At 40.0% G+C, this 13,085-nt stretch overlaps 1 protein-coding gene across 1 annotated transcript; it reads right to left on the bottom strand.

Moving 5' to 3' along the window:
- Positions 1–374: 374 nt before the first annotated feature.
- On the bottom strand, positions 375–12,379 carry LOC137261131 (myomodulin neuropeptides 2-like). Its single transcript, XM_067798825.1, has 2 exons — positions 12,023–12,379; positions 375–1,303 (listed from the first exon to the last, which is right to left on the bottom strand). Exons 1-2 carry the CDS (start codon positions 12,075–12,077, stop codon positions 756–758), a joined length of 603 nt encoding a protein of 200 aa, XP_067654926.1. The 5' UTR covers positions 12,078–12,379; the 3' UTR covers positions 375–755.
- Between the last annotated feature and the right edge of the window lie 706 nt (positions 12,380–13,085).

The raw sequence follows: 13,085 nt of genomic DNA, 5'->3' as shown, positions 1-13,085 counted from the left end.
ACCGCTAAAAGAAGAAATAACGGATACTCGTGGAAGAGACAGATGTACCAGGTGGAAAGGTTCAGATGATGATCTTATGTCGTTCTTTACTTCAACTGATTAGTATATAGTGTACGATAAACAATACTCCAGGTGTGGCCTGTTGATCCAACACGTTCTGTGCATTGTGTTTATCAGTTTGGCCAGGTATTAACCAGTGTAAATACTCAGGAAATGCTTTGTTTGTAAAATGGAAAGCTGGAGGTGTGAGGTGCGGGTAACCGCAGTCAAGTAGTTACGGACCCTTGGCGATTTGTGTCACTTTACGTAATCGCCAGTATGTCAGGCAAACGTATTGACAGTCGTCCGAACGAAACAATCGCAGCTCAACATAATGAAAATACAATTTTTTATTCACATTCAGAAAATGTTTCCCTTGAGTTTCATTTCACGAGTGGAAAATCGTTCATGATACAAACTCTAGAGTTTCTTTAACATTGATTCAACCTACGACACGTCTCTTGGCTGGGGTAATGGCAGACTTTGGCACCAGGAAATTAACCATATCTACAAAAGGACTCTGTGATTGTGACTTATTCAGTGCTAGAGAATACCATCAAAAGAAAAAATAAACATATGCATATGCATAAGGAATGGTTTATGAGCGATGTATCGGATAATATCGCAGTGTGAGTATCGTTTGTTCACTGAGCTGTAGTCTAATATTACATATTGTAAATGCACCCTCAGAATTAAGGTTCGTGTACATGTCTACTTCAGCCAATCCTTGGGATAGGCACTGCTCTTTCCTTTGAAAAGCGTCCAATCCTTGGAAGAGCCACCGCTCTCTCACGGTTCTGTAATTCCTTGAGTTTCTCGGAAAGTCTCGTGAACTGCGAGAGATCAGAACGGCGGAAGCGACCTCCGCGGGGTGCTGGACGCAGACGCGGAAGACCTTCATCTATTTCGAGGGGATTCGCAGAGCGTCGCATAATTTTCTCGTCGTCGTCATCGCCAAGACTCTGTTCGTACGCCGTCTGGTAGTCCAGGTCCTTGCCGTACCTTGGCACCGGGACTTGTCGACTAGATAAAGTCTTTGAGTCGTCCATCATTGAAGTCAGTAGGTATCGGATTTCTTCTGGTGTCAGTGCGGTGTCGCTGGATGGTGTTCTGCCCAGTCGAATCATAGGCAATCCTCGCTTACCCAATCTGAGCATCTGTAGACCTCTGCCCAGTCTGTACATGCTCCAACCGTTCCGCCTCACTCTCGAATGGCTGGTCTCAGCCTCACTTTCGTCATCGCTTGTTGCGGCGTAGCAGCTTCCTGAAAGAAAACATAAGCTATTAGTCATTTGCAAAACCATTAAGATTAATTATGTAAATACAATTTCATATATAAATGGTAATTATAAGTAAATGAGGCAATGTCCATTGTAACATTTCGGTTTGGCGGGGGTATTTGCTCATCCAGCCGAAGCCCGGGTTTGAGTCTTCACATCATGAAGCCGACCTCGTGAAGTCCCCAACGTCATACAACGAATATTGCTAAAAGTGGAGTAAACGGGCGTACACGATTCACATGAGAATCGGACCGCTGTGATATTGTGTCGTATCAGCAAACCTCCATGCGAACACTGAGTGAGTGCGTGAGTGAGTGAGTGAGTGAGCGAGGAGGTTTGTGAGAGGGTGAGTGAAGGTTTGGTCGTCCACAGCAACCCAAGAGACGATGGACGACATCGGGTGTTTGGCACATTTCGTATTCCGATGGCAGAGATCAATACTCATGCTATTGATCATTTGATTGTCTGGTCGATTATTTACAGATCTACCGCTTTCAGCATTATGCTCGCAATAACATGGCGGGGGACACCCGAAATGAGACTGTCCCATTGTACGAGATGACTATTAATTAGTAGACTAAATAGGTCAGATAGAACACCACAGAATTCCTACAGTGTATTTTCATATGGTTAAATTATCCAGTATGGGTCAGTGGCTGATAGCATGAATTGTCTCACCTTGTCATCACCCCATTCGTCTTTATCAATAATGAATTCAAGTAGTGTGTTTAAAGAATTGAAAATGTTTCACGCCGCATTTAACAAATATCATGGCGGGGGATACCAGGAGTGGGCTTAACACAGTGTGCCCATTTGAGGAATCGAACCCTGGCTTTTTGACGTGATTGGTCATCGCTCTGAATAGGTAACTCACCATCCTTTACGATATAAACAAAAGCGAATAACCTGTGTCGAATATCCACGGACACAGACTCCGTTGGACTCAAATGGCAAAAGAACAGTGAAAACAATATGAATAAACACATGTGATGACACCTGGTGTTTGCGATGAGTAAGCATTCTTGCCTTAAGAACACCAGCAATGAATTACGTTCAAATACGTATTAATCAGCTACAATTGTTGATCTGTTTAAGAGTTATTTACGTCAAAGTGGATTTAAAGCCCAATAACTGTCAATTTAAATGTTAATTAACTATACACAGTTTGCCTTAATAATTGTTAGGACACATTCAAACAGTGGTGGAATATTAAGAGTTCAAAGAACATAAGGGAAACGGTAATTAAGACGTCGCTATCAATGTCTTGTGTGATATCCGTTCCCCATGTCCACTAGCTGTCACAATGATTAATAGCCTAATATATACACACTTTAATGGCCAACCTGTCGTCATACCTGCTGTTGACAATGCCCTATCTGTAATTAAGAACAAATCAGGCCAGTCGATAGCATGTTGATAGAATTGATTTGCCGACCACTTTGTGTACCTGGTAACATGAAAACTGGACAATATCTCTTGCACCGTGTGTTGTAACCCTTACACGGTACTTGATACAGGTTTAATGAATTAACAATGCTCTCGGACCGGAATGACTTTCGTAGCAAAATGAGAATAGCCATAAATTCACCGTTGACGAGTCAATATGTTCTGCTAAGAAGACTTTTGTCAGCGTTCCTTTGTAGCAAAATAGGAAGAGAAACTGAAATTGATTATTGTTTTGTTTTTAAGCAATATTAATTAAAATAATATCAATTTTACACTTAAATCAAAATATTCTGAAATTCTTCAGAGGACGTTGTGGTCGGTGGATCGTCCAGCGCTAAAGCACCTGCTGGTGGTAAAGGAGATTTATAGGCGAAATATTTCCTTAAGCCGGCTTCCCGCAGTGATATTGGTGGAGTATTGGCAGAGTTGATACATACTGAGCCGTACACGTTGATGAAATAAGGCCAGGAAGAGGCGAGGCTTTATGGGTTCAGATAAGGGCAGGGGAGGGGGTTTGGTTGTTCAAAAACGCAATTCACACACTGTAAGCATTTCAGGGATCGAACCCGCGTTTTCGGCCCAGCGAGCGAACACATGAATCACTTTCCTAGGACACTTTTACAGGAGTAGTAATAGTTTTGTCAAGTCACTAGTAGTGACAGTGCACATGCAGTAACGACAGCAGTAGAATTAGCAGTAGCGGTTGCGGTTGCGGTTGTTTTATGCCGGTAACTTTAATCATTTCAATCAGAAATCATCGGGACGGTTGGGTGCTTGTTTCCAACGCAGCAGTCTGCAATACATGTAAATATCAGAGGCTGGGCTAGATATTCTAGTGAAAGAGTGAGCTTAGTTTTACGTCACACTTAGCAATATTCCAGCTATATGGCGGCGGTCTGTAAATAGTCGAGTCTTGACAGACAATCCAGTGATCAACAGCATGATCATCGATCTGCGCAACTGGGAACAGATGTCATGTGTCAACCAGGTCAGCGAGTCTGACCACCCGATCCCGTTAGTCTCCTCTCATGACAAGCATGGTCGCTAGATGATCTAGTGATCAACAGCATTGACATCGTCATCACCATGGAAAACATGTAAGACTTTTCACACAGACGACAACAGACGTAATGTCAAATATGGAAGAAAACAATTTGCTCATAGGTCCCTGGTATGCTCAAATGACGTTATTCTTCAATGTGGTTCCAGATAAGTGGTGAGGCACAAGTTGACATTCATTCATTCATCATATATAATTTCGTGGATTCCATTAGACCAAGAAGGCCCATATATATATATATACACATATATATACACACATGCACTTTTATACCAAATAACATCCCCGATATATCGCGATATAGAGTATGCAGTCGGGAACAACCACACTGAGTGGATAGAAAACACATCCTTAAATATCTCGCATCTTGCAATCCATCCATTACAATCCAATTTAGTAGTATTTATTTGTCTGTGAGAGTTTCCTGCAAATTTAGGGTATCAGCATTACTTAAGAGCGACTTATCGAGTTCATTGTTGCCAGGTTGTGCGAGTCTAACGCTCCTAATACTATTGGGAAAACTAGCCGAGCTTCGGCGGATATTGGACTCGCGTAATTACCCTAGCGGAGACCACGCTTAAAATGGCGATCATTTGGCGAGATTTATCTTCATGTATTTGCCATCATTTAGAGCGGTCTCGACATATGCAGCACGTTGCAAAGCCTCATCCTTAAAGGTCAAGTATTGTTTATCATTTTAGCATTGTTAAAAGATATATTTTTTCTGATTACTGTCCGCTTGACGTCAGGACCAGCTTCTTGTGTCTGATCTGTTCAATAATTTGTTATTTATATAGTTTCGGGTTTTTTTTGAAATATTGATCATCACTGCCATGCATTCATTAGGAGTCATAAAGATCATTGTATGTGATATGAATTATGACAAGACTCTCAGGTAATAAAACCTTAGGCTATTTTACTTCCACTCAACAGAATATTGAATGAACTGCTTTTATTTATTTTGATGATGCTAATAACGGTCCTCAAGTAACTGTGTTTGTTGCGTATGAGCGACATTGTGCCTGGAATATGAACAATCTACTATGAACCTCTACCTTGAAGCATAACAAACACTATTGCACGGGAACTTGATGCCCTTGCTTACGCTTTTTATCAAGCTGTAGGTTTCTACAGTTTAATTACCTGTCTATATTGTACCTTCTTGAAGAGTCTTGCTTACCAGTAAACGATTCCGGTCTCTCGTCTTAATTCAAAAATCAAAATTGTATTCTTAGTTAACCACATAAAGTGATACAGAGTGCAACGTGAGGCTTTATATCAAAACACAACTTTGAAGTGGAACGCCCCAGCACAGAATCGGAAATAAAATAATCGAATGCAGGTTACTTTTTTACCGGGTGCATTGTGTTGTGATATTTAGTCAGCGAATTTGCCAGGATTTATCTTTCTTCCTAAGGTTTCATCAGCGTAGGAGTTTGATAAATGTGTATTCCCCCTAGGGACACGTGTTTTGCTCATGCTAGTACATTTAATTTGCAGTTTTCCAAAATATGTTCTTTCCTTCACACATGCAGCCAGTTGGCATCAGTGGAGACACTGTCAACACTAATATGCCGCTCATGTATTTCTGACGAGTTCAAATAAATACGTTTTCATCTCCGAGATGACAAGATGATTACTTAAAATTCACTGAAACACAGTCCCTTCCCCAGAATGTGTGTCAGACGTACGATATTATGAAGGCTGGGGAGGAGATTTGATAGTCTTGGCATGGACACTGCCTCAAAGTTCCAAACTCACTTTCAGAATTTTAACACAGCGAAGTGTTGACGATGCATATTTTCTACTTTGGCAGTATAAACCATTTATGTGCCGTACGCTGCCCACTTGGCATGTACATTCTCCAGCTAGACGACTAGTTCTATCCATGAAGACCTTCAGCAACGCATGCTTGTACGAGAGATTAACGGGATCTGATGGTCAGGCTCGCTGACATGGTTGACACATGTCAGCGTGTCCTCGTTCCTCAAATCCATGCTCATGATGTTAGTCACCGGTTTCGGACGAATCTCGAATTTTATAAACCGCTGCCTCAAAACAGGAATATTTTTTAAGTGCAGCTTTAAATAAAAAATGAATGTCGATTGTGCAACACTGTGACCTTATGGCTCCGTCCAGTTTGATAAACCATCATAAAAACAAATGTAAACGGGCTATACAGCTTAGTGGATTCTGGGCAGAATAAGTCACAGATAGGAAAGTATGTAATAAAGGACGAGAGGTATGAGTGAAAGTGAAAGTGAAAGTGAAAGTGTTTATACGCAATATCCATTAATATCGAAAGCTGAATAAATGGACTTTACACAAATTACCCATTTGGAAAATCGAACAGGATATTTGACGTAACGAGCTAATGCTTCAGACTCTTTGCTACCTGTCATCTGTAGGACTGATGGTGAGGAACGGCGACTACAGCGTTGCAGCGTGTGTCACCGTAACCTGAGGGATGCTTTCATGTTATCAGCCACTGCTTCACTGGCGTTTTCACTCACCAAATAACTATTTTTACCGACATTGCCTTCGGTCGGAGAAAGTTGTCATGCAGTCATATCATTCAGTAATCAAGTGCCAAATTTCCATGTAAGCCTTTGTATTTGATTGTGGGTGATATCGGCCATGACTGTGCTTGTTTGGAAAGAAAGGCCTGGAATTATTGCATCAACTCCCCGTTAGCGCCACACCCTTATCAAAACACAACAACACCTTGGTTGTCGTGACACTGTGAAGTGATCTCATAAAGTGAAGTTTTATTAAATATTATACCACAAGTACTGGGAGTGGGATAAATATTGGCAAATGCTTGACGAAAGATTAATTAGTTCACAAGTAACAATCACATAACGAACAGCGACTTTGTATTGACTTTCTGTCTGTATCAATAAATGTCAATATAAATGACAACAGTGAAAATATAAGGCCTAACAGGTGCAAAACTATTAGTTTGCAAAACAAGAAAAGACAGCTATACATACAATTGGTTTCAGATATCAGCTAAAACATTCACGGTTATTAATGACAATAAAGCGTCATAAATTAGTATCCCTATAAAAGCTGGGCGTCGTGGTGTAGATCAGTAGTTAAAGCATTCGCTCGTCACGCTGAAGACCCGGGTTCGATTCCACACATTGGTACAATGTGTGAAGCCCATTCGGGTGTCCCCCCGCCGTGATATTGCTGGAATGTTGCTAAAAGCGGCGTAAAAGCCCACTCATTCACTCCCCCTTTCACGGTGACAAAATAACAGTTAATTATGGGGACGCCAAAGGATCGGCTCTAGTGAGGCATCGTGCAGTGTAGGGGCATTAAGTGTTTCCCATATTTTCGAGTACAGCTCCATTGAGTGTTTCCCCATATCAGGCAGTAAAGCACCATTGTTTACCCATTTCAAGCAGTCAAGCACCAATGAGTGTTTCATCATATCATGCCGCAAAAGACCTTTGTGCTTAGCCACATTATGCAGCGCAGCACCCCTGCTTGTTTCCTTATCATGCAGCAAAGCACCGTTGTGTTTTCCCATATCAAGCAATGAATGTGTTTCCCCATATCATGCAGCAAAGCACCGTTGTGTTTTCCCATATCAAGCAATAAATGTGTTTCCCCATATCATGCAGTAAAGCACCACTGAGTATTTACCCATACCATGCGGTACAGCACCATTGTGTTTTCCCATATTATGCAGTTCAGCACCACTGTGTGTTCCCCTTATAATGCAGTAAAGCACCATTGTATTTACCCATATCATACAGTGCATCCCATTTTCATTTATATCAACTAACACATCAACACAATAAGAAATCTTCATCTTAGACCAAGAAGCGTTAATCAATACTTTAAAGATAGAGACAAAAAATGTGTGAGGAAACTAGTTGAAAATAGCTCCAGATGAGCGACCTCATTTGCATGTTTATCAGATCGTGGTACCAATTTATTGGATTGGTTTATGAGCGTATAAGACTAGCGATTGCATGATAAAAACTGTTAATTGGAGTCTGCATGAACGATATCATGCATGATACTGCTGTCACTGAAAGGAAGGACACCCACAACAAGCTTGTTGGTGAGTCACAAAATCATAATGATAGACTACAGGCACTGCGGAATGCTACACGTGATCCATCAAGGAATATGAAATAGTTATCTTGAATAGAAAGGTATCTACGTTTGGTGTCCCATAAAGTCCAACGTAACAAACGAGTGGGTGATAATACAAGTGACCAAGCCTTTGATTTTGCTGCGTCTGAGGTGCTATTGGCCTATTCTTCATCACCGGGAGTTGATATATTAGGTTTGATGCAGAATAACCCTTTCAATCGGACTTCAAAAGTCCGGAAGCCTTGGAAAGCTTGAAAGAAAATTATCCGATATGTTCCGCTGGTAGACACCTAGCCTTTCTTCCATTTTGTTAGGTCCGTCTTGAAGAGCACATTTAACTGTGGGTAAATCACTACCCCGTGTTACACCACATATTTGTACTGAGATTCCCTACATCTCGAGCGAAAATTAGCAGAGACCAGAGACTTGCCCGTGTTCAAATATTTGAATCAAATACTTTCAGAACCGTACAAACGTTCCAAGACGCCATTTATAGGCATGTGTCCACTTCTTCTGCACACCAGTTCCAGCATGCACGGAATGACCAAGTATTGCTTTTTTTCATATACGCTCATTCATTACTTTCATAACAACTTGTGGGATTTTGTTATCAATGCACATACGCATTTCAACGAACGTTTACTGCGATATGTCATTTGTTTTGCACAGCCAAAGACTAACCAAATGACACCATCTCTTGTATGGCTCTAAGTTTGACATCGGCTCAGTTTAGGTCTAATTGCATGGGGTTTCTAGAACATTATGCGTCATAACAGATATGCTTGCTGACGTCATAGCATTGAAACTTACAGTTAAGTGACGTCGTCAGTATACGTCACAGCATATCATTGTTGACGTCATGTTGAATCTCTAGGATATGCTTGGTGCGGGGTCATCCAAAATGACACAATATGTTCACTACAGCTAAATGTGAATAAGCAAGATTATAGACCTTCGGGGCAGTAGAAGCTATCCATCTCAGCTGATTTCATGATATATGTTTAATTCTAGATTTGACTCTGAAAGCTAGAATTATTGTATGAAAAATATTTACTGTCATGGAGTTCAGCTCACTGGATATATATGACAACTTTTGAAAATTATAAATGGAAATTTTACATAATACACAATTGTAGTTTGGCATCTTAGACACGTTATTGTGGAAAATGAAGTGATTTTGTTTGTCTTCCACACGACTATAATTAATTGAACCATGTAGTGGCGTATTCTGCTCTTTGCATAGTCTTAACTGAACCCAGCCGCCTGTATCTTTCAAAACATTATTGCAGGAGAAAGTGAAGGTCAAACATACTTAAATTTAACAACAGTTGTTTCAATTCTTAAATGTTTTAGATGCAAGCCCAGCTTTCTTGTGTGACCTCTATCGCGTATTTTCACCTCTCCTATCTAATATTTTTTCTGTTTGTACCATATCGACAAGGAAATTAAGAGAAATATTCTGAAGTGAGCACTAATGAACTAAGCACTTTTAAATCATTGCTGAAAACTCATTTCTTCAGCATGTATGAATCAGGGCCCTTGACGTTTTCAAGCGCTCTTGAGCTGCAATTAATGATCCAGTGCTATATACGTGTACATTTTGACTGGTTGATTGATATTAGTATGTCAGACGTCATAATGTGGAACATTTTACGTGGAGGCGTATTTTCATTCAAAATATGAATGAGGTGTATTTGGGTAGTCTTTGCTGTTTGTTTTCGCTATATCTTATGTATGTTTTATAGGGGCTAACAGTAATAAATAAAGAAGAACGTGATAAAGAGAAATCAAATATCTGAAAACGCAATCACTTAGACCGTCGCCAAAATTTAGTTTTCTATTCAATTCTTTCTACGAAAATGACAAAGACCTATACGCGAATTCTATTTTGTTTGTTCTGTCTTAAGTTTCAAAAGGTTCTTGCATTTTCAGGTGAACAATTAACTTGCCTTGTCAAGTGTTTATGATGTGTGACTTGTAGGGAATGATACGCCGCCCCACCTGATGTCACCAGTGTTAAATATTGATTCATAAACACATATGCTTCAGATAAAGCTGGGTTCGTCTCACCGACTCTGCTTTTAGCAGCCATTTCTTTATTTTTGGAAATACCATTTTTCTAAAATATCTTAATTCAGAATCAATTATCGCATTCAAACGTCTTTGTGGATAGTAATTAAGTTATCCTAAATACCAATGATATATCTACGAAAAAAAACAGTAACAACAGTAGTTTAAGATTAATTACGTAGGACAGATGATTTAATATACGCAGTCAACTCTCAGAACGTCCTCCTTAAGTGATGCCAAGGAACAGATATTGATCTACATGTAATCAAATATACAGTTTATACCAAGAGACCAATCTCAAACTCAAATCTGATAACGGTTCTGCTCCACGTATATTTAACGCTAAAAACGTCATTGGTTCCTTCGATGACGCGATATTTCTTCCGAGTTTTGTATTCATTCATCTGGTTCATTTAAGTCTGTAATTCAGAATGACATGTCCACCAATCTGGCGTCACCTGCTGTATGTTTAGACATTATAGTGTTACGAAGCTGCAGACAAGGACAGACTTATTAAGTTTTAAGGAAACCTTTCAAACTTGTTGAAACGTAATTATTTCTGATGATAATACGAGAGTCTGGCCTGCATTACACTGTATATTATCTCTAGTAAATGAAATTGAATGTATGCATTTATTCATTTCTTGCACGGCAGATCAAGATAAGAATAAAATCAGTTTATCAAAACAGTGATGTTTGAGGCCACGTCGGTGACCTATCGATATTTGCGATTATTTACAATAGAAAACAACTTAATAACATTTTTGAATGTTTCATATCCATGAAACATATACAAGAGTTGAAACATTGCGTTTCATGAGAAGGTACCTTAAATCTTAAAATCGAATAAATAAATATAACTGCATGATTACATTAGCATTTCATTGCTATCAGTATATCATTTCTTCAACTTTTGTTGACGAGGTACATGTCTACGAATACCTATATGATCATCCAGGGGCGGGGGTGTATGCGCCGTTTTGTCCTGAAATTTTGTAAAATGTCCATTGAAATCAGGTAAAATTCAAGTGCGCATCACCCTTTTCTCAACAGTGTGCACCCCACACCCACACCCACACCCACACCCACACCCACCCACCCCTTTCTCAAAAAGCTGTATCCGCCCCTGATGATTGTATGTTCAAGTTCAGTTCAGTTCAGACTGTGTGTTAATAAAAGTTTGTCCAAAATTGGTATCATTTGTTTATATAAGTAACAGTTGAAATATCTGTGTTATCACTCATTTGTATCAGTGCGATAATCGAGACTAGTTATCTTCTTCACGTTTTGAATTTCCAGAACATCTAGAAATCAATCAGAACAGCTGCTGAACACTTTAAGAACACTGGTTTTGTTACTTAAGCGAAACTTTCCGAATGTGCATATTAACACTCGGTATACACGTGGCCGTCATGACACTTAGATAATATTCAGAATAAACAAGTTGTTCATAACGCTTGTCCATATGTTACTCTCCAACTTCTATAATACTGACACTAAAAGAAGTAATGAATCTGCAGACCCGTCCATCTAAAAACTACTATGGGTGATAACAGTGTTTTCTTAAAGTCGCAAAACTTTCTTATTAATTTTCCGTTCAAACTAATCTCTCCATAGTTGTCCTTAAAGCTATATTGCAGTACGTAAACGTGACATTAAGGCGTAAATATGACATTAAGGCATAAATATGACATTAAGGCGTAAATATGACATTAAGGCGTAAATATGTAATGTGAGCTTAGTTGATCCTTTTTAAGCTCAGAGGCTCCTAGAACAGTTGTTGAGGGTTATATGAGCGAGTATAAAGTCATGCCATTTGTATGCATAAGTACACATAGTACTCCGACAAACTACTAAAACATGAGGAATATTTAATATACTAGAATATGGGCACATGACGATGACAAGAAAGATTAATTCAAGAATGTAACATAATGACGAGATCCTCCATCCGATTTCCCTTGTCACCAAGAAAAGAAGAGCAGAGCGAAGTGTATAAAGCATAATCGCTTACCTGTATATATAATTACTAATAGTCCAAGCCAACACAGATGGTAGAGTTGCATCATGGTGAGGTTCACACGGCCCTGGTTCCCTTCCTCGCTACAACCGCGCTTAAAATGGACGAACCTTGATCACAAGCACTTTTAAATGTTCATCCAACTATTGCCCAAACCGCCGCCAAAACTTAGCCCCGCTATGGTGTTTTGAATATTAATATGCCTGCGTAGATTCCGCACACCCGGGAGACGGCGCTTGTTTTCTGCCCACGCGTTGAAACATTGGCGAAAACAGCAGTGCTTCTGCGGTGGCTATTATTTATCAGTCGTTAAGCGAATAGCCTTTCTGGCCCGGCCCAAAGCACCGCTCTCAACGGGTGGAAATCTTGCCTCCCACGGGCGGGGGATTAAGCGCACCAATCAATGATTAACCATTCCCTTGGTGCACATGGAGAAGGTTTGATGTTGGCCGGGCTATCAGTCTTTTAGTTTTTTACTTTAGGGTATGTCCCTGTAGAAGTACCTGGATGAATGGTTAAACTCTTGGCGCAACGCATTCACTTCTTTCATCATGTCAATTAGCGTAAGTGATTTGTTTAAGTTCTGTAAAGCACGCGCGTCATGTTTCCATGGTCAGTGATGCTGTCTGACACAGATTCATGCATAGAGCTACGTGAATGGTAGTTTGGCATGGAATAAATGGTATTTGCATCAATCGACAATGCTGAGAGAAGTAACATCATGTCATCGTTTACAGATATGATCGGTTATTGATTCTTTATCATTGATCGCAATTATCTGTTAGATCGATATTGTAAAATCGTTTAAAGTCACCACAGGTGCATAGATATACGTGGACAGAAACGATAAATAATTTGAAATCACACTCGTCTAGGTCTCACTGCACCTGCTGACAAATGTATTTGCCTGCGTAATCTTTTTCTGTTTTGGCTGTTTTTTCCTGTCTCGTGAGGGTGGGTTCCATGAAGTCTTCCTGTTGTGGGCGTGGAAGAAGAATGTTTATTTCGCAAACCAAACTTCATCGTTAAGGTCGGGTTTGGTCAGTGGGGTGTCATG

This window comes from Haliotis asinina, chromosome 14, assembly GCF_037392515.1.
Source record: "Haliotis asinina isolate JCU_RB_2024 chromosome 14, JCU_Hal_asi_v2, whole genome shotgun sequence".
Lineage (NCBI taxonomy): Eukaryota > Metazoa > Mollusca > Gastropoda > Lepetellida > Haliotidae > Haliotis > Haliotis asinina.
Note: the sequence above shows the minus strand (reverse complement) of the source record. Positions and strands in the feature narration are given on the sequence as shown.

Excerpts from the sequence above, each read along its gene's own strand:
- LOC137261131 (XM_067798825.1), bottom strand. The coding sequence starts at position 12,077 with ATGATGCAACTCTACCATCTGTGTTGGCTTGGACTATTAGTAATTATA. Across the intron at positions 1,304-12,022 it reads ATTAGTAATTATATATACAG|GAAGCTGCTACGCCGCAACA; the intron begins GTAAGCGATTAT and ends GTTTTCTTTCAG.